Below are 22,853 nucleotides of genomic sequence, written 5' to 3'. Positions count from 1 at the left end.
CATCTGTATCTTTCTCAAAAGGAAAACATATGAAATATGTTATTTTCACTATTGGAAGGTATCACTCCCTGAATGACAGCACACAGAAAAACAAATCCTGTGCATGGATTCCTCCCCCCCTTCATTTTATTCTTACCTTCCACTGTTTGACCTTCTCTTCTGAGCATCTGGACAGCTCCTACATACTTCTTAAGCTGCACTTTTAGCACCTCATTTTCTCTATTGATAAAGAAAAACAGTAAATAAATATTGTTTTCCCAAAATAGATGAAAAGTCCTTTTCAATGGAAACAAACAGAGTCTCTGTTATAATAACCTTTACCTAAATTGTGTCAACATGATGCAAGGAAAAAATTAAATAATACATCAACAGCAGAGTAGCAGGAAAATTAGTTTTCCAGGACCTCATAAACACATCAGTGAAACAGATTATCTCATAATCAAAACTTTTCCATTAATTGTTTAATTTAGATTTTCTGTACTATGCTATACAGATGGCAAACAAACTACACAGTCTATCTAAATCAACAATCAACTAAAACATAAGGATGGGATGCTACACAAGGAAATGCAGAATGGCCAATGTAAAATGAAATCATTATTTTACTAATTTGCATCTAATTGCAAGCAAATAAAAATTCAGCTGTAGAAGCAGGCTTTATCATTGTAAGAAAATGGCAGCACTTCAGCAAAAAATATAAAAGGCAAAAGTTTCCACAAACCATTCCTAAATGAAAAGCATAAAACAAGAAATTGAGGTAATCCCTTCAGCTGTCAGACTTCAGTGCCTGTGCCTGTCTCTTTTCTCTTATTCAAAGCAGGTACTACCATGGCTCTACTTAACAACATTAAGCACCTTAGTTCATATTTGGGGGGAAATAAGAAGGGCTCCAATTGATTGATTTTAAACAAAGCTGACAAATCACATGTCTGAAAATTCAATTATCTGTCTAAGCCCATTCAGTTAAGTGAGTATAACAGAGAAGTTTATACCAAAGAAGCATAACTAAAATGTGTTGCCAGACTGTGAATTCAAACAACTTTTACTTTTCTTTAAGAGAATACTGAGGTAGAAGTATGTACATGCCACAAATGCAGCACAACACACAAGAACTCCACCAGTGTTAGAGAGAGGAGGGAATTTGGGCTGGCAAGGCCAAATTGTGCTCCAGGCACAACAAAACCTGGACATGGAACACAGCACAGAAAGCTGCAAATAGATGATACACCAAAAAAAAAAAGGCATTTTATTCATGGAAATTTATTTAAGAATTAGAAATATTCAAGAAAATATGCATGTTTGATGGTACTTATCATACCTGATATACACACACATAAAATACACATACTTTATATATATACACACACAAACTGCTGCTGTGAGCAATGCTACACTGCTTCTATAAGGAGCCTTGACTGGCACACTATTCCCATTCCTATGGATTTCAAGTCAGCTTGCTGAACTTTGTAACCTCAATTTTATTCAGCATTTTAGTAGGAGACTGCTAAATAATTGAGAAGCTATTGATTGCTTGGCAATCGAATTTCAAGAGTCCTTGATGATTTTATGCATTTGATGATATTTTTCATTTCTGAGACTACAAAGAACAAATCATTTTTTTTCACCAGAGATAGACACTGATATTCAGGGTAAGGGTAAAAAGCATAAAAACACAGTTTAATCCTATATACTGTATTAAAACAAACTTAAATAACTGATTCACAAAAAAATTTCTATGACAACTAAACAAAATGTTTCTCACCAGAACTGTAAGAAAGTCTGCATGAAAATAACTGTGTACAGTTACAATATATTAAGGATTCTCATGAAATAACTCTATATCACCTCATTTCTACATATGAGAATAGACTCAGTGCCTTCTGTCAGTACTGTGACAGCATTTAAAAAAATCAATTTTCTACTACTTTGTCTTAAAATTGACTTCAAGTTGATACAGTACAGATGAAGTTGAAAAAGACTTTAATTCATTTAAGGTTTTTGATACAAGACTGAAATTCAAAGCAGGATACTATGGCCCAGTCACAATTTTCTAATATGCTTCTATCTTGTTATTACTTATTCTTTGCCATCTCTTACTCATTATTATGATTTAGCTGATTCCAAAGAGGGCCCATCCTGATGTATATGAATTTATATCGTTCTTTTAAGCAGAGCATTTTTAAAAAACATTTGGTAAGCACTCATTAAAAAGTCTTTAATGACTTCATGAGGTATTTTATCAGATATATTCCTAACAAGCATTTCACAGGAAGACAAATTCCTGTCCAGGAGTTACAGGTCAGATCTGCAGACTGAAGGAAATTAAATATTTCTATATGCAGGCCCTGCTTGTGCTTCTGCAATGTATCCAAACTACAACACCCAACCTGAAGCAGAACTGTTTGCCTGTTGTGAGCCCAGAGGTCAACACAATATTTTCAGCATCTTTAAAATGCTCCAAATAGTTCTACATTTAGTGCTGAAGAATGAGCAACAAGACTGTAAGTACAAGTTGAAAGGGATAGAGAAAATTTTTTTTTTTAAAAATAAGGCTGAAATAGCCAACAAAACAAAGGCAGAACTGCACCAGTAAAAGCACATCCTTCTCCAAAACCTCAATTGTACCACACTTCCCTGCCTGATACCTTCTTCCATTTAATAAGCTGAAAGACAGATGGCAATATGGGCTGATATAGGGGAAAATGAAAGTGATAGAGGATGACATTGTAGTATTCCTACCAATTACTCTTTTTGCTCAAATAGCAAAGGTCTAGTGAGTGTTGTTGTTTAGGCTTCATAGCACATATATAGGAATGATCAATTATATAATGAATGTAAGTTGTCAAATATCTTCAATTCCCGCCTAATTTTTAATCAAAAATAATTCCTCTCTATTTTATTATTTTAAAATAGCATTTAAGGAAACCCTGTCTGAAAGAAAATCAAAACTTCAGCCAGAAATGGTAAATTTTTTTAGCAGCAAAAAACAAGCTTGTGTTTAGGAGGCACAGACTTGTCTGTTTTGCAACCAGTGAATGAACATAGAGCATACAGTTTTTGTTGCAGACAAAGAGGCCTTACAGGATTTATTTTCTTATACCTTAATAGAAAAAAAGAAAGAAACAAACCCAAACAAAACACCACACATCTGCTTCTTGAAAACTATATAACAATTCTCTAGGGCTTCTGTAAAATGAGCATGGTAAGAAAAGAATTTGAAAAAGAGTAATTTCTCATGTATCTCAAGTATAGTGGCCTGAATGTAAATAATTTTTGGCACAAATATCAGACTCTAGCAAGTGCTTTCTGTGAAGCTTACTCCAGAAAGGTGTCTCATTTCTAAATTCAGCATTGAGAAAAATAAAACAAAATTAAAATAAAAATAAATAAATTATAAAATAAAACAAATAATAATAAAAAAAAAACCAAAATAAAATAAAACCAAACAAACTACAAGAATCCAACAGATGTCTATGTTTTGATAAAAAAGTTAAGGTTTTTAGGAAATACAATAAAGGTACCAAATATACAAACAATAAAAAAACTTGCAGGAATTAAGAATGAATTTAAATAAACAATGTCCTGCAACATTATGTAGAATCTGAAGGACTTCCAGAGATGCCTTCTAACCTGAATGATTCTACTATGACGAGATGCAAGATCACAGTTGTCATCAAATACAATTAAACAAGGAAAATGAGATCTGTTACTCATGGAAATAGAAGTTGAACTGTATACAAAATAATGAGATTATATGATAAAACCAATCTCCAGAAAAAACTTTATGAGGAATAACGTGCTAAACTTCACTGCTTGTCCGGACTGGGGCTGCAGCAGGAGCAGGGCCATCACTGAGAGCTTCCCCCTGGCTGGGGGCTCCTCAGAGATGGAGGCTGGGTGGTTTTCACCTTTAGTTCTTCTCCTTCCTCCTCCTCATGCTACAGCTGCTTCTCCTCCTCCTGCCCTCACTGATGCCCTGCTGCCAAATATTCTTCCTCCTGCTCCCTCTGGGAAGCTCCTTTGTCCCTCACTATGGGCTGACTTCCAGTGGGTTTTTTCATGTCTAGGAGCCACTGATGACTTGTGACATGTCACCAACTAACTAAGCAGGAAGAAAAAGTCATTTAATATAGGAATATTCTAATTAGATTTCACAAGCAGGAACAAGAGATATTTTTCCTCTCTCTAACAAGCTGCTAAAGGGAAGTGATGGAACCATTTCAAGATGTGCCACACATCAGTTCACCCATCACTGAAGGGCTATGGCTGTGAAAGAAGTGCTGCAAAACAGAATAGCAGAAAATTCCAAATCCAAAAGCAATGTAGTTTAAGTAACACAGACAGTAGATAGAGGAGACATATTAGGTTAAAGAATCTACAGTAAAAAGGAGGTATGTAGAAGTGTAAGATAAAGTAGAGACAAATGCTCATCCCCCATTTCCCCACGCAGTGCATTTTCATCTTCTCTATCTGCTTTTCTTGCTACAAAGCCTGTCCTTTGTAATATGCTTTCCTCCAAAATTGCTGAATATAGTCTAAGAATATGCAATCTGAGATTATCCAATTTCAGAGTCAACTTCGAAAAATTTCTTTGCCTTGCAAAGGGATGTAATAGTATTCCACACAGAAAAGAAGAATCTCAATTTAAAAACTTCAGTACTGCCAAGAAGCCACTGGCACAGTATGTCCATGCAATTTGAGAAAGGTTCATTGACAAGAACAAAAAAAAAAACCAAAAACAAACAAACAAAAAAAAAAAGGGGGGAAAAACCCCAAAAACCAAAAAACATTATACTAGAGAGACTACTGAGTGTATTCTATCAAAAGAGTAGCAAATAGATTGAACCTGAGCCTGTTCCTTTTGGAACAATGTAGCAACTGTTATGAAAGAGTTATTCAAGTATTTCACATGGAACAATGAGATTACCACTGCTTGAAACTAAGCTCACCTAAGACTTCTTCCATTTCTCAAAAAGAAAATGGGAAACTTGGGAAAATGTCTCTGAGTAAACTAGCATTTTGGCTGGGAGGCCAGAGACTCTTGGGAGGGTCCAGGAGAAAGAACAGCTGAATCATTGCAGATTTCCAGAAACCATCATTTCAGCACTGACTGATATGTCACTGAAATTTGTGTTCTCAAAGCCTTCAGGAAGCTATTTATGTCAAATTCTTCAAAAGAGCTTTGGGGACACACATAAATATCAGCTCTCATAATCTGAAAAATAGTCATTCATCAAATCACAACAGTCAGATTGTTACTGAATGATTTCCCTTGTCTTAAAATATTCAGAACATCACAACTGAGGAAAATTTTCTACTCTGGTCATGTGATCAATTGTTTTCAAGGGAAACAGTGAGATTTCACTACTTCAAAATATCTGAAACTTAGTTTCCTATTACTCATCTAACTTATTATGCAGCACTCAAAAAGCAATTCCAAACTTTTTGTTACTTCAAATTCTTTAGATTATTCAGCTTGCTCAACTTCTTGGTTTAAAGCACTATTTATTTTAAAAATTTACTACTCTTATTATTGCAGCAGCATCACCTACAGCATACAAAGTGAACCAACAAGAATTTAGAAGAAAAACCTATATTCCAAAGAAACTACACACAAAGTCTCTTGTGTTTAGATGTTAGAAAATGAGTTGCAATGAATCATTAAAGAAATGCCTCCAAATCCGAAGTAACTGGTGACACATGAATTTATCATGCTTCAGCAGCTCCCAACACTGTTTTTATCACATGATAAGGCAAACTGACTTTAAGAAGAGCAATCAACACAACACATCCATATAGCAATAAGAGGAATTAGACAGACTTATTTAAAAATACCTCATTAGTCTAAGTGAGCATCTCTTCAGGTCTGGTTATAAAAGCTCCTTATCTATTCTTTAAAGAGGTATGTGCATGACAAATATCTGATTCACCCATATGTCACTGCAAATTCTAAAACTGTGGGGGAAGTGAGTCAAAGAAATATGAATATACAACTCCTATAACCTGAAACATGAATATTAAATGATGAAGTATTTGCATTGTCTCTACTGCCTTACAGCACATGAATGTCAAACCCTCTTATTCATATCTCTCCCTCCCTCAAAGCAAGTAGTTTGGTTTGATGTGTCATCAAAAGCAAAATTAGTAGTGTCCTAAATACCTTTATTTTTAAGAAAGCTTTATATTTATCATTTTCAAATAGGCAATTAAAATCTTAAAGGAATCTCAGCTGTGGTACTTTGTGATTGACACTAAACACACTCTGCTCGTGCATCAGAAAACAAACACCTCTCTCTGGGTAAGGCAAATTATTTAACTCTTGGATTGTTTGTTGTTTACTATACACATGAATCACCTCCAAGATCTTACACATCATAGTTACTCTAGAGCTTATTTTGAATTGTAAGAAGCAAATCATACTATTACAGCAACATGTACCTTCAAAAGTCTTTCTGAAGCTGAATCCCATTTAGACAAGGAGAGGGCTAAAACTGTTTCTATTTCACTGTAGCACAAAGTCAAGCTGGAGGCAACTCAATACTGGGGCCAATGCTGTTTGACACCTTAACATTACCTGGATGCTGGGCCAGAGCACACCCTCAGCAAGGTCACAGACAACACAAAACTGAGGAGCAGAGACACTGTGTGGCTGTGCTGCCACCCAGGGGGACAGGGACAGGCTGGAGAACTGGAATCAGAAAACGTCTGTGAAGTTCAACAAGAGTAAATGCAAAGTCCTGCATTTGGGGAGAAATAGCTCAGGACAGCCAGGCAATGCTGGAGGGCTGGAAAACAGCTCTGTGGAGGAGGATCTGGGAACCCTGGGGAACCGGAGCTGAGCATGAACCTGCAACACCCACTCCATAGTAAAGCAAGCCAAGAGCAGCCTGGGCCCCACGAGGAACAGCACTGCCAACAAGTCACTGCCAACAGTGCTGCCCAAAGAGAGTCATGAGTCTCCATCTGTGCAGACATTCAAAGCCTGACTGGAAATGGTCCTGAGAAACCTGCTCCAGATGACCTTCCTGGAGCTGTGGGAAAAACACCTGCACCACTTCAGAACTTGGTAGTCTCTTGGTGATAATGTCTAGCAGCAGCTATTGCTTACCATAGGACTTGTAGTCCTAACTCGCTTCTGTTCTTCTGCAAAATGGCTACTTGAAAATTATTTCCCTTCTATACAGACTGTTATTCCCTTGTTCCCTGCAGTCATTTTCCAAGTCATTTTCAGCAGTTCTTACCGTGCCAAGGCCTGGACTTTGGTGGCATGTCGCTCCTCCTGCTCTGCCACCTTCCTCCTGCAGTTCTCCACCTCCTGCCTCAGAGCTGCAGAATGCTCCATCTCTGCATCCAGCAGGGTCCTCAGGGATCTGCAAGAGGGCAGCAGCTTCTCTTTAGGACACTGCACACACTACCTGCTAATTCAAGTATACTCCAAGAATCACACAGGAGTGATACCACTGATGTCATCCAAAAATTTCATTAGTCAATTTAATAAATTCACCTGATTTGATTATACAGAGATATGAAAAGTTACAAGAAAAAAGTAGTTGCAAATGTTTACTATTAATTTGTATTACTATCCTGTCAACAAGCCCAAAGCACAACTTACTGTGGGATCTACTGTATCAGTATGCAGAAAGAATTTGGTTTTTTAAAAAGCTGGTAAGCTGTTTTCAGTACTTCAGTGCAAGTCCATACATCTTGGGAATAATCTATAAGCAATATATTTATAGCAAGACAGGCAGGGCTCTTGTCTCTGCCAAGTGCACTGCCACAGACCTCTGTGTAAAAACCCTTGATGAGATAGCAAAGGTCAGCATGATGCATAATGGTAAAACCCAAAGCATCCTGGTCCTTCTGCCAAAAAAAGCCCACAAAGCTGAATGAGGCAATAACTTGCAATTATGGGAGTGGGAAGAATAGGAGGAAGGAAAATAGGATCTGTTGGTAAGCTCAGCATTAAAAAACCCAAAATACCCTTACTAAAGCATTGAATGCATTTGTATTTTCATTCATCTAACTATGTGTTTCAATAAACTAAGTAAATACAAAGTATGTTTGATGGCATTTTATATAAGCAACTGATCATTTCTACGTTTACATCATCATTGTGCCCCAAGTGAACACAAAGACAGTCAGAAATGAAAGTCACTTTCAGCATTACATTGTCAGCCATCCTACATTACTTCTTCACCAGAAGGGAAAAAACAGAAATTAAGTTAACCTTTCACAGAAAAAATAATATATACATCAAAAAGGTTACAGAAATATTATGCATAGCTTTACAAAAAGGACAGCTTGTATTAGAGAACAGTTTGTTGTTTTTTTTTTTTAATTACAGTCCCTCTTGACTAAAAAGAACAAACTACCTATTCTGTTCTTCCAGCTCATCCTTTCTATTCATCATGGCCACGATAGCTTGACGAAGTTCATCTGAGAAGAAGGAACAAAAAGGATTAATGTCTGTGTCCATTTTTGCTCATTTCAGATCTGGAAGTCATGTACACAGGCAGCACACTTAAGATGATGCCAAGACCATTTGCTATTCAGGAAAGCACAGAAAAATGCTCTTAATCTCATCACTAATTTGAGCAATCTTTCAAAGGCAGAGTTATTTAACACCACATCAGAAGTATTGATCAAATCAAATTAGTCTGCATCTGGCTTTAATACAAATGTTTACAAGTGCTTGTGGTTGCAGCTGTTTTGTTTTCACAGATGTAGGGCAGAAAGCACCTTTCCACCACATGCCTATTAATGACATACACTGTTACTTGCTCAGCTTCTCCAAATTGCTGCTTCTCCTGGCTGTAAATCCTGACACAGGAAATAACTGCTACAGGGAGATGGGAGCAGAGATAATGTCATTGCTTCCTCATGGCATTGTTTCTCAAGTTTAGGGCTAATGATGAGATTTCTGAATCTCATCATTTCCTATAAAATCCTTTCTATTTTTTTACAAATACCATAAAAATACTTCCTGTCATTAAATCAAAAATAAAATTTTTTCAAAAAACAACCAACAGAATTTTAGAATTTTTAAAGATTTCCTTTGGGTTAAGCTTAACATGATACCAGAACAGCCAAATACCATACTGAAAAGTGTCAGCTCCAACAATTTCATTAACAATTTCACATACGTTAACCAATAATTTTATAAGTGCTACAAGGACACAATTATATTAGACCATCCCTCCCAAAATTTAAGTGAAATCTTTATATAATAAATCAGCCAATTCTGTTCTGCAAGTATTCAATGCAGATGCCAGTAAATTTCAGTGTGCTTTTACTGAAAACATACTAACAGAACAGGTGTTACTTGATTTCTTCAAGCAAGCAAAGCCACTGGATAACTTTTTTCCCCTTTACATTCAGTACACAGTATCTTTCACCTGTATCTTTCTTAATATTTTCAATAGTTACAGAAGCTTTTGCCTATTAAAAAAAAAATTAATGTTTTCCTATGGGCCAGATGGAGTCTGACAAACTCTAGTAGTGGATAAAATGCAAAAGATTTTGTTATATCAACCAAATGTTGACAGTCAGCGCTGCAGACATCATGATCCCAGTGTGGCCTTGGTAATCTGCAGATAAATCCCACCCTTGCAGGACTGCAGGGTTCAGCACAGTTCTTGTATTATTTGAAATCAGCCAACCCAAATTTCTTCATGCTAGATTTTTTTCCAAAACATTCCTGAGTTTGTGGCCAGGGAGAAAGCAGATGATCAGTTTTCTGCCCATTCCATAATACCCATATGACACTTTAAGAGGTAAATGACATTAGCAAGACACATTTCAGTAGGTCATTAGAGGGAGTTTGCACTTCATTAATTCAGCATAAAAAGGATAATTATCTTTCTACAGTAACTTAGCATATTTTATGCAACCCTAAAAAAAAAAAAAAATCTTGTAGAAAAACTGAAAGTGAAACAGTGACATTTCTGGGTATTAAATACTAGCACAAGGGACCACAATCCACCAGCCTATCTGTGAAATAAACAATTGCTCTATGGATGAGGAAAATGCAATAATCTAATGTTAGAGCATCATACAAATAAACAACACAAGCAAAAGGATCCACAGTAAGTTTTCTGTACAGTATCACTCCATAACAAAATTCCAATCTTGAACCATAATGTTGAATTCAGAATCCTCAAGGACACATCAAGCCGATGGCATTTTAAATATTTTAAGTGTGCCATTAAAATATGATAGTGCATGATCAACAAGTAGTTGCTGTTATGTCTCTAACTCTGAATAAATTAAAGCTGTTGCTGCTCAGACACGGCTCTGCACTTGCACAGGGTGCCCACTCTGCAGCAATTGCCTCTGTGTGTACTCAGTCTTTTAATGTGTGCTGATTTATTAACATTTATACAGCTAAACTATTATAAATTGGCTTCATTATTTCAATTTACCAGCCTATTCAAACTGTAACCTTAACTTGCATAATAACTTAATCTTCTTTTCCTTATTCCAGCCAGAATCTTCTGCATGAGTTGAGACCTGAAATTCCATCTTTTCTCACTCCCCTCTCCCACACACACACACAAGCAGAGCACAAAAGCAAGATCCTGCTAAAGACCATAGTTTGCACAGAAGAGGAAGAAAAAAAAAGCCTCTTGAAATAGAAGACTTGAAATTGCTTATTTATTTCCATTTGCCTCTATTTTTCTGAAAGTCATGGAATTGACAATACTACAGAGAAACAACAAAGCAGAAATTCCAAATTTCATTATCACATACAGGACAAAAATCGATGCTTAATTTAGGACCACAAATGCAAACACATTTCATAGTCAGTATTTATCTCAATTACAGGTACCAGTGGAGGTGTGCAATGAAAGCATCAACACAAACCACCAGCCTGGGATAAGACACCAGAATTCCAATAGGCTGGTCCAGCCCAGCAAGATTGCTCCATGGCTATAGCTCTGCTGTTTCTTCTTGAATTGATGAATATTAAGGAGCCATATTTTCTATAAATTACTCAAAACAAACACAAGAACTACACAGTTTATAATCAACACTCCTTTACCCTCTCTATGCAAAGTAAGCACAAAAAAATAAAACATCATTACTGTAATTAAATGAGCAAAAATTTACCAAGAAAAAAAAAGCAGAAATCTTAATGTCATGATCTTTTGAAGCAAGGAACAGAGTAGAACTAAAAGGAAACCATCCTATTTAATTCAGGTATAATATTTAAAACTTTCAAAAATTCTAATTTCTTACTTTCACTTACGCTTCCTGAAAAATTTCAGCAGCATGTCAGAGCAGTCAGCTGAATGCAAGGGAAATCCAGGATCATACACTGCAGCAGGTTCCCTTCAAACCTGCCAGAACATCCCCAGTTCATGAGCTTTTGTCTGTCTGCTACACTTGCCTCCAAGATGAGTGTATGATCATAACCTAATTTTTCCAGCAGTCTTATGTCTCATACATTGTGTGGGTTAGAAAAGGGAATAAATTTAAAAAAATGTCAGGGTTGTAGCAGCAACCATAAATTTGGCATTTTCTGACTTCTGAACTGTGCAACCTCAATCTTTCTTGCCCCCCTTCTTTTTTTTTCTTTTTTTAATAAAACAGTGGGAGGATGGCCAAGTATTCCTACTTCAGAAAAGTGTTTGATATTAGACTTTATGTCCCACTTCTGAGCTGTTTTGTGCTTGATGACATTTATGCTCTGTAAAGTAACATTAACAAAAGGCAATACACTATTCAATAATTATTAAGGATCAGCATTCAACACCAATATATCTAAAAGTGAAGTGATAACCTGAGTTCCATAAATTCAGAGATAAGACGATAACTAGTGAAGTTTTTCCTAAGAGGTAATTTTGCAATGACTTCTTAAAAAAAGAATTCCCATGTACAAACAAATAATTACAAACCATTCTTTATCAGCAAAAAAAGAAAACATAATATGAAAAAAAAATCAACAAATGTACTAATTAAATTGTTCATATTAAACCTCACTTTTTTGAACACTAGCAATATTATTTTATGGCTGAAATTCATCTGTGGTGCCTAATTACTCACAAAATGAGTATTTGCTCTAAAACATTTGTTAATTCCATTCCATACTTCATGCAAAATCTAGCTTCTAGAAAGCTTTCATGGGGTCACAGAGCATGAAATATATAATGCTTTGAGAAACACCTGCCAGTTTCCAGCAACCTCCAGAAAATTCATAAGTTTCACAACTCTTGTGCTATTTAGCCAAAGATTGGAGCAGTATGATTTGCAATCACCTGTTGTGAAGAATGAGCTGTAAGTGAAATCATCCCTCAGAGTACACAAGGTCATGCAGCCTCCTCTGCAATCCTGCAGATAGAGCATCAGGGTGGGCTGGGAACAGTTTACAGGAATTTTTATTTTTTTTTATTTTCATGAGTGAAAATTTACACAGATATTTTCAGAGACAAATAAGACTTCCAGCAGACTAGTTACATCTTAAATCAGAAGTGTGACCTTTAAAGACTTAAAGAGCTTGATGCTCCCTAAGCTGCCTACATGAACACTGTGTTTTAAGGCTTAATTTAGTGCTCAGAAACCTTGTAAATATTATCCTGTCATGTCACTATTCACAGGGCAAATTTTAGTAGGAAACAAATTGTGTTGCCCTTCTCCTGCATAGAAGAGTCCTGGTGCAAACCAAGTCTGTAAAGCAAACTGCAGCTTTCTTCTCCCTGATGAAATACAAACACCCCCCCTTCACAGCTGTGCTTCCAAAGAAAACACAGGAATTTAGTGCCTGCCCCTGACCTGGGGCAGCTGGGCTACAGAACGGGTCAGCAGCTATTCAGAGGACACAGGAAGTACAAAAACATACACCTTATTCACTTACACAACCAGGATAATATAACATGGAGGTTTGATTACTCAGTAAAGCTCTTCAGTGATCACGAAAAGCTCAGGGATTTCTCAAGAATATATGAAAAAGAATGGAATGATGTACAATGTTACAGCCTTTCCTAACCTTTGTGGTAAAGCTCAATTTTAAAAACTGAAGAAAATTATAGTGAAAAGACTGAATTACCAATTATTTCCTAAAACTAGCACTATAATAAAAGAACCTCATAAAGAAGAGCACAAGTAGTGTCCTTCTTAAATGAAAGTTTTGCAACTTATTCTTTTTTCTATTGCAAAAACAAAATGGAGAGACTTGTGCTGGTAGAAGAGATTGTTCTGGTGAAAAACAATGCTGAAAATACAATCTTCCAATAGCAACTCCTGAAACAGTGTTGTTTGTGATTCAAGTACAATAAGATAAAGATAACTTTTTTAAAAACTGAAATTACATTGTAGAGTAGATGCATAAATAGAAAATTTCTGACCAGCTTAACTCTTTATAAACTTGGTTATGACAAAGCAATCTGCACAGCAGGGCCAGTTCTCAAATTATGCCTGACATAAGCAGTAAAGCTCTGTGGATTTCTCTTGAGTGGTATTAGTATTTTTTGAGATGTATCTGTGGCTAAGTTAACCTATACCTTACAAATGCATGGGGCATAATTCAGGAAAATAATTTGAAATGAAAGAAATTTGAAATCACAGCTTCTCCTAACTAACTAGCCTGCATATCAAAAGAAGTAAGAAAAGTTTAGTACTATCCTAATAGGTTGGAAAAAAAGCAAAAAAAAAGAATATAATTTTTTAAAAATCCATTTCAGGCTTTGTCTTCAAAAGTAAGAAACACAAAAATCCAGTCACTGGAGACCTCGCAGCCTTTCTCACTGCACTACTGCATTCCATTTTTCTTGCCTGATGTGTTAGAATCAGTTGCTATGCAACCAAGCTATAAGCCTCAGCATTTAATAATTCTTCTGCTAATTGCAACAGAGAGAAAGAGCTTCAGTTTCTGACTTTGTCATAGCACTGAATTCCTCCTGTAGAGAATCTACGACCAATAACAGCAAACTTGAAAAAAGCATTTTTATTCAACATACCCAGGATCATCTCTTATAAAGGTAATCACTAATTCTATAAATGTATAGTCAGCTGAATTTTAATTATAATTATGATTATTTACTAGGTGTTCCACTGGCTTTATAGATGGGTTTGACATGCTTCCCACCCTTCCTTTCATCAAAGCCTTCTCTGAACTGGGAAACTAATGATAGTGTGCACACTTCTGTTGATCCTGTGTTTTCATTTCATTTACAAACTGCTAAGTATTGAGAATTGAAAACCTCCAGATTTTCTTTCTATTTTATAGCTCTTACCTACAATGGGAAATAACTGAGCAACTGAAGGAGACCAACTGCGGCCCCTGCTGGTACCTGACTCCCCTACAAACAGCAGAATAACAGAGTGCAGGGGCACCAGAAATGGCCCTGTGCAATTCTGGGAAATAAATAAGAACAAAAGGATGTGTAGGGATAACATTAACAGAGAATACCCAGTGACCAAAGTATCACTGCAGCAAATAACAGTAAGTCCATTCCACACTTCAATTATGGCTCCTAGAAGTCCCAAGCTAGTTTGCCACTTTGTGACATACTTTGTAAGAAAGAATTTTTCAGTTTTGTGAAGCTCAGTGAGCAGACCAGTGTCAGAGCCTGAAACACTGCCCAGTGAAAATGCTTGTTTTATCTCCTTTAGCACAGGTTGATACAGCATTTGAATATAACTTTAGAAAATGAGATTAGAGTAACTGAAGATTTCATTCATTTTGATAATTGCATTAATCAATTGCAGAAAAGAATCTTGGCTGCATTGCTTCTAACTTCCCAAATGTCATAATTTAAAACTTGTACATATTGAAATTTCTAAGAAGCAACAAACACACACCCAAGTTCAGTTACAGAACATTCTGTACACTGAGGAACATAAACACATACTGGGTTACAAGCTTAGACATTCAGTTTAAGAACTAAGTCTTTGTTCTACAAGTGTATGCAAAGAAAAAAGATCAAATATGTGCTTCTATTAATCTACCTCTGCAGCAGAGACTACTTCATCCTGTCTAGCTTTGCTCTTAATACCACTGAAACATGACTGTCCTCCCCCTTAATCTTAACTCAAGTTTTTGTAAAAGTCCACGTGTATGTTTGGAGCAGATTTTCACACCAAAACCACAGAAAGAATGGGATTTGTTTGTTCCTGACTAGCCATTAATGAAAACAGGCCAAATAAGCAAGACTACATCAGAACTAAGCCTCAATGTGTTCAGAACTTGTAGAAATTTAAAGATGTTAATCAAATCATTATTTTTCATTTAACTACTGAAGCCACATTTAATCTAAGGATATATCAGCTGCAATGAAGCATAACCTGCCAATACAAACATCATTTTAGAGCAGTTATTATAACATGACCAGAACATCAGAAATTAGGTGCTCCAAGACTCTCTAGGCAGATTTTATTGAAACAAAATAGAAGAGTTATAGAAAGAGTTACAGGACTTTCAAAGTTATTTCTATCAATCTAGATACATCAAGGAAGTACTTACTAATTGTCATGGATTCTGGCACAGTGGCTGAAGGCAACATACTGCTTAAAGTATTCACTTGAGCTGGAGGACTGACTTCCACTCTAGTCATAAAAGCACAGTAAAATCAATACATGAAAAATATGAAAAAATATTCGAAAAATCCTGAATTCAAAACTTAAGAAAAAATATTCCAGAAACTAGAATTGTTATCCTATTCACCCATATTTAATCAAAATATGTTGAACAATTCTTTAATGTATCTCCTAGGAGTCTGATTTAAGCAAGCACACAAAACCTCCAAATTAAAAGTCCATGGAGAATGTAGTAAAAAAATAACATAAAAACCAACATAAAACCTATTTCCAAAACCAGGAAGCCAAGTCTCTTAGAGCAAATGAGTGACTTCCTCAAGATAATTAGGAAAGTTCAGTGTATGAAACTATGTAAAAAAGGCAATTGTAGGTTTTTTGCATTTTTCTTTCCAAACATATGCACAAGTATCCTGATGAGCAGTTGGTTTTGCAGTACTAAGTGCATTAGTTAACAATAAGTTGGCAGCTACAGAGTGAAGGTTTTTTCTTTCAGGACGAGCATATTTGGCACATACCTGTAAGGAAGATCAGATCTCCTTGGAACCAGTTCTACTGGATGAACAGCATGTTCATGCCCCTCTCCATTCTCCAAGTTATCTAAAGCAGAATGCACAAGCATTAGTTTCCTTTGGATTACACTACTCAAAAAATAAAATAAAAACATAAATCCAGAAGTTAGATAGTTACTTTTCTAAACAGAAACACTCAACTTAGTGTATCTTACTGTAGCTTTTAAACACTTTTAATTCTGTCTCCAAAGCTGGCTTCTGCAAATTGACCCTGAATGCCAGCAGGATTGTCAAGGCTCTTAGGAAAAAAAAATCATAAAGTATTGCACAATTCCTAAATTATACTTGATATGTAGAGAGTTGCACAGCCATGAGGAGACTTCTTCCTGAAATTACTTGTGCCAGCCCCCAGAGTTGAAGCACCTCATGACACCTCATGCTCACTACAAATCTCGTTGTGACTTGCAGAAGAATTTCTGGTTAATCCCCAACACGTGAAACCTTGCAAAGACATCAGTGCTTTCTGTATTCCCAAGAGAGCACCATGGCTTTTCTCTGGCTCCTTACATCCCTGTACCAACCATCAGGAAGCAGACAGATGAGATATTGTTTAAAAAGCATGAATAATGTGCATCTGTCCACAGATCCACAGCTGTCGGCACCAAAACATCCACATCACTGAGCCTGTCATGGAGGAAGCTCAGGTGGAAACAAACAAAAATCATATTTTATTGGTGTGTTCTGCATCTCACTATGTAAGGGCAATGAAGTTACTACAAGACAATCCTAAATAGAACAGATTCTATTCTAATAGAATAGAAGCAGAAATTCTAGAAAATAAGTTAATGGGAAATAAAGTTATGTCAGAAAGTCTATGGAGGAGAAAAATTATTTTTGAAGCTGTAGAGTTTACTGAAGCTTAGTTCCTAAAATACATAATCCATTTTTGTTCCAAGCAACTGCATTTTGATGGAGGCTTTCTCATTTCTAGCTACACAGAGATATGATATGCCCTGACACATCCCTGGAGCGCTGCAACAGATTAATACTGAAAACACATATTAACATACAACACTATAGATTATGGTATCTCAAATATATATATATATATATATGTTTGTGTATGTGTTATTTATTGGTATTAAAACATATAAACCAAAATATTGGGTTAAAATATGTATTTTACAAGACCTCATTGAGCATATTTTAACAAAAAATATCACAATTATAATGAGCTTGGCAGTTAGTGGGCTGGACTGCCCTCAGAATAAGCTAATGCATGTTCCTTCTGCCATCATTCATCCAGCACAAGTGCAACTCTCAGAGTCAAGCAAACAAGTGCCTAAGGCAGCTTTCAATCTCAGCAAATTGTCAGTGTGGCTGAGGAGAGGGTGCCTGGATCCCTGTGTGTCCCTGACTGCTGCCACTTGGGCTGTGCAGTGGGCACTCAGTGCAGCCCTGCCTGCACCCTCCATCAGCTCCTCCTGCTCAGAGGTGAGACCAGGAGAGCACACACTGGGGTCTGGGGGGCTTCCCTAGCTCTGATAACTGAGTCCCTTCACCAGCCCAGTGCTGGATCACTCTCACTGCATGACAGACCACAAAGAGGGACAGAAGGAGGACTGAAAAGATCTGTCCTGTGCCCAGAAGGGATCTGAATGGGCCTGTTGATCATCACCAGTAGGCTGAGCATTGCATTCAAAACAGTTCTGAGATGAAGCAAATGAAACAAGGGACTTTGGTGTCTTCTTAGCAAGGGTAAGCCCCTGGGACAGCTGTGGATAAGATGCATATAGAAATGTACAGATGTGCTCTTTGGTCATCTGCCTCCAGAACTAAGTGTTGGCTTGCACTCCTGATTTTGGATTTGAGATCAGAACCCCAGCTCATGCTCCTGATGCCTCGTGACATCAACTGACACCAACTGTGAGTTCCATTCCACACACACCCCCCACAGACAGGAATGGATTCTTGTATCCCAGATTCCAACCTGTGGATGTTCCCCAACAGTTTCTGGTTTGTACTGAAGAGATGACAATGCCACAAACTACTCAATGTTTTCTAAATCCATTCCTTTGTAAATTGAAAAATATGGCAGCACAAGAAATAAATTTTAAATGTCCTTTTTTTTAACCACTGGTATTTCTTATGAGGTACATATTTTAAAATACAGCAGAGGGCAGTGCAGCATTATTTTATGATTCACATTTTTGTCACTGAACTTACACAACTGAATTACGCTCTTTCACAGCCTTCAATCAACAATCCATTTAAACTCTTGGACATATAATGTGTATGCAAAATATATGAAATGTACTGCAATTAAAACATTATTTGAATACCACAGACAAGTTTTTAAATGGTCACTGAAATAAGCATACCCAAAGTTCAGTGTTATATGAACAGCTAGACAAATATCAGCAGGGTGAAGGGGAGGGCTGGTGGACTTTTTTGCTTGTTTTTGGTACTAATACAAATATTATAAAAGCACCAGGCCTTCTTTTCCATTCCTTTAACCATTTTTATTGCTTGTTTCAAATAGTCCACATCATTCTTGAAGTGCCCCTCACTGCCTACAGCTGCAGCTGAGGCCACAGCAGAGCCAATGGAGCTTACATTTACAAATGACACTCATGCACAGCTCTGTTAATTCACTATCAGCTTGTAACCTGCAGAAAACCATTTGAGGATACTAGCATAGGAAAAATTAGATGTGAGCTGGCAACTGGTGCTCACAGCTCAGAGAGGCAGTCTTAGAATGAATGATCTCTGCAGATCCCTTCCAACCCAAGCCATTCTACAATTCCCACATCCTTTTCTGAGCAAGTATTTCCTAGTCAATCATTCCTTAGCTGTGTTTCAACAATTAACAGCTTCCATTGAACTGCTTCCAGCTGCTCTCTAATCTGTCAAGATTAATTTGAATTCAACTTCTCAAACACACTTGGAGCTTCTTGCAGCTTAGAGGTATCTAGAAAACCGATATGGATACTTTTTATACAACTATCCTAAATTTCAATAAATACAAGACCACAGCTTAATCCCAATGAAACTCTGGGTTATTTTGACATTGATAACTCCCCCTAACTAAGTAACTACTCAAATGGAGAACTCTGATTCAGAACTAGAATAAATTTGAACTTTTTATCCCAGTTGTGTAGTACCTGCTGTGTCTGTACAATCCTGTTATTTCTTACCATTGTCCCATGTTAGAATAAATGGTGCTGGAATTCTGTGGATTCAAATGCCCACCTGTTTGGGAGTAAGAGCCAACAGCACTGACAGGAAATAGAACATCTGAGTCATCATTCAGGACCTGCAGAGGACTCCAGCTGCATATCTGAGAATTGCATGTGACTATTTCCCGAGGCCTATTTAGAACAAACAAACAAACAAACCAATCTATTTATACAGCCACTATTACTGTTCATAATGCTTATATTTCTTTCAGAGATACCACTGCAAGAAAAATCTTTATTTCAATCTGCCTGCCAATTTCTTGGTCAGCCATACATTAATTCATTAAAGACCAGACATTCCAAAGCAGAGGAGACAAGCAGCACTTGCCTTTTTCTCTAAACAAATTTCTGTCAGAAATAAAGCATATCAGTATCTAAAATTATTCTTTCTCTCTCAGTTTTGTCCTTCCTTGTTGAACTGTCTACACTCTGATGTAACAAGCTTACTCTGTTTAAATACACATCTTCATTGTGAAGCCTAAATAGAATTGCTATCATACTAAGAATAAGGAAACATCAAGTAGGCCAGAACTATATCCTGGTTATATCATGTCACAGTTTTAACAACTGAGAACTCCAAGGAGAACAAGAACTCTGATATCTCAAAATCTGGGGTTTCAGTGAAACTTAGAAGCAAAATATCATCAGTGCAATGGCCCATATTGTTTAAACAGTAAAAAGAAGAAAAAAAAAAGGGGGGGGTGTGGAAAAGGTGGGGGAGGAGAAATAGGGAGAGAAAAAAAAAAGAGAAAATCTACAGTTCAGTTCAACACATGAATTTCCAGTAGCCATAAAAGAAAGGGAGGGGTGGAGGGGAAGCATGGAAAGTTGACCACTATCTCCTGCACCAATACTTACTTCTCAGAAGCTTCAGTTCCACCTTCTGTGCCTTTATTTCCTAATGATTTTCCATACAGCTCATCCTCATCTGCATCTTCATCATCAATGCTCTTCACATCCAGTTTCTGGTACTCATACTCTCCATTCATGAATACTGAATTGTTCTTCCACGAATGGTTACTTTCACTGCCATTCAGATTTTTTCCCAGAGTGCTTTCAGATGAAGACAATGCAAGAACTGAAGATCTGTCTACACTCTCCTCTGAACTTTCTCCTGTCATCAGAGTCTTTGTGCAATCCCCCAAGTTTTGCTCATCTTCCTCTTCATCAAATGAGATAATATTAGTCACCCTCTTCTTCTTTTTTCGATCTTTTTTGTATTTCAAATCTAGTAGTAATATAAAGTTTTTACACAGTTTAGAAAAGAGAAATAATATACGAAACCTTTTCTTTTCTTAAAAGAGCTCACGTACTAACTTACTCTAATCAAGAAAAAACCACTTAGATCTACATGGCATTCATTATCTTTCCATACACATGAGCTTTTAAATCTCTAATTACCAGCTTTATTTTAAGTCTTACATAATTCAGATTTTAAAAGATATTCTGGAGATGCATTCATAACGTGATTCAATTGAAACTGGAAAAAAATTTCTACAAACCCATGAAATTAAATTTAGAATAGTAAGTTGGCCTTCCTGTCACTTCCTCCTATGGACTACACCCAGTATATAATGCAGAGCAAGTCTGCACAACAGAGAAAACATGAAGCACTTTCAGAGGAAAAACTGAAAAGAACAAACTCACAACACAAACAAAATCAACAACCTGCAATCAAATAGTTTTGTCTATACTCTAAAAATTGAATAGTCAGTTTTCAGCTAATTATCTCTTGGTCTAGAAATACACTGAAATTCTCTCTGATTACACCAGATGTATTCAGTGACAGCACTTATTTTTACACTATTACCTATTCTCACTGAATCTGATGTGCATCTGAAGCTAAATGCAAAGCTGAAGCACTCCAAGAAATATCAGAAATCATTCACCAAGACACCTCACACTGGGACCAAACTGCTTTGTTTAATTCAAGTCCAGCTGTTATATATCCACAAAGCACACTAACGTACTTTTAAAAGGATGTTAAACCCATTCTGCTTGCAAACAGAATTACAACAAAGAACACAGACTTCAATGGAAACATCTGACTTGCTCTAATGTTCCACATATAATTGCATTTGAACAAACTCCATTTTTTTTAAGTGGCATTTCACTGGAAGTTGTACCTTTCATGTTGTGCATACACATGTGCTGTACACACCAGGTACATCATGCTGTGCAGTCACATGCACCATATGGTCAATTACTGCCTTTCATCCTGCAAGGCTACTCTGTACTAACAAAGTTATCCCAAGTCAAGGATCACATACAATTTTAATCTCATTTAAGTGCTATACAACAAAAGCTTTACCACAAGTTTTTAGAACAAACTGTGTTTTAAGACAAAGTCTATTTTGAATGCCAATAAAGACCAGATTTTATCTCAGCTTCTGTTCCTACCAGATTCTCATGTGGGGTTTGTGCTTTTTTCTCATAACCAAAACAGTTTAGTGCCTAAATTCAAACTTTGTTCCTTAATTGAAAAGCACATAAATCTTCCTGCTGTTTCATACTTTTAGAAAGCAAAACAAACTTTTATCTCAAGTTCCAGAAACAGAGATAATAAAATATTACTTTGGTAATTTTGGAACAAAAAATGTATAATGAAAATCACATTATCCTTGACTGATTTCAAATAATAGGAGATTAAGACTTTGGGTCTTTGTTAGTAACTAACATCATACAAGCTGGTTGTAAGACTAAGAACTCTAAAGGTAAAGAGTGTATGAGTAAATCTTCATTTAGGCAATTATCTGCTTTGCATAGGAATTCAGACTGTAAACACAGTCACTACTTGAAGCAGATTATAAGCTAAGATTTGCATCTGATATTTAACAAAATATATAAGTCACTGTATGTCTGACTGGCAAGGTGGCAAAAGACAACATTAAAAATGAAAAGTCATTACATCACAAACTTTAAAGCATAATTTTGAGAACAAGAAACTAAAACTCAGGTCACAAGCAAAGCTCTACCAATAAAACAGTTTAGCTTCCCTCTCACAATGATACAAGAATGCTGAAATACACAGTTACCATCCAGTATTCACACCCAATATTTCCAATTTCATGCTTTTTAATTACCCTCTCAAGTGATTTGAATGCACAGCGCACTTATTTTAAGACTTCTGCTCTACAATAGTACATTAAGAGTAAATTAAAATGTTATTTCAATACACTTGAATATTTCCTAAGTTTCTGAATGGCACTAACATTGACAGAGGCTTACCAGCACTGACATTCCTGGGCAGAACAGGCAGTGGGTCAGAGTCCTGCTCGGGTTTGATAAGGATGGAGACGGCAGACGAGGCAGTGATCTCCCGCAGGAGGCTGCTGACACCCTGAGTGGACTCCTTCAACAAGGAGGTCACATTTTGTGTGGATTCCTTCAACAAATCTGACACAGTGGGTGTGCATTTGCTCTGCCCATTTAAATCCTTATTATCAATGTTGATAGCAAAAAGAATGGAGTTCAGACCTTCAGAAAAAGAAGGAGAAAAAGAGACCAGAAATGCACCATATACTTCATATGCAGGTTGTGAACACAGAAGCTAAGGATTAATGAAATTGTG

The 22,853-nt window shown here is 36.6% G+C and overlaps 1 protein-coding gene across 4 annotated transcripts in view; it reads right to left on the bottom strand.

Moving 5' to 3' along the window:
- The window catches only part of SNX29 (sorting nexin 29), a 102,454-nt gene that overhangs the window by 68,905 nt on the left and 10,696 nt on the right, over positions 1–22,853 (bottom strand). For all 4 annotated transcript variants that reach the window (XM_036392377.2, XM_054516529.1, XM_054516528.1 and 1 more), the window contains exons 7-14: positions 22,511–22,759; positions 20,141–20,510; positions 19,296–19,414; positions 16,050–16,131; positions 15,461–15,543; positions 8,373–8,436; positions 7,242–7,370; positions 137–219 (exon numbers count right to left, since the gene is read on the bottom strand). In XM_036392377.2, the coding sequence (XP_036248270.1) occupies positions 137–219; positions 7,242–7,370; positions 8,373–8,436; positions 15,461–15,543; positions 16,050–16,131; positions 19,296–19,414; positions 20,141–20,510; positions 22,511–22,759 (1,179 nt within the window). The remainder of the gene's footprint in view (positions 1–136; positions 220–7,241; positions 7,371–8,372; positions 8,437–15,460; positions 15,544–16,049; positions 16,132–19,295; positions 19,415–20,140; positions 20,511–22,510; positions 22,760–22,853) is intronic.

This window comes from Molothrus ater, chromosome 16 (genome assembly GCF_012460135.2).
Source record: "Molothrus ater isolate BHLD 08-10-18 breed brown headed cowbird chromosome 16, BPBGC_Mater_1.1, whole genome shotgun sequence".
Classification (NCBI taxonomy): domain Eukaryota; kingdom Metazoa; phylum Chordata; class Aves; order Passeriformes; family Icteridae; genus Molothrus; species Molothrus ater.
The sequence above is the reverse complement of the archived record's forward strand: the minus strand, read 5'-3'. Positions and strand labels throughout refer to the sequence as shown.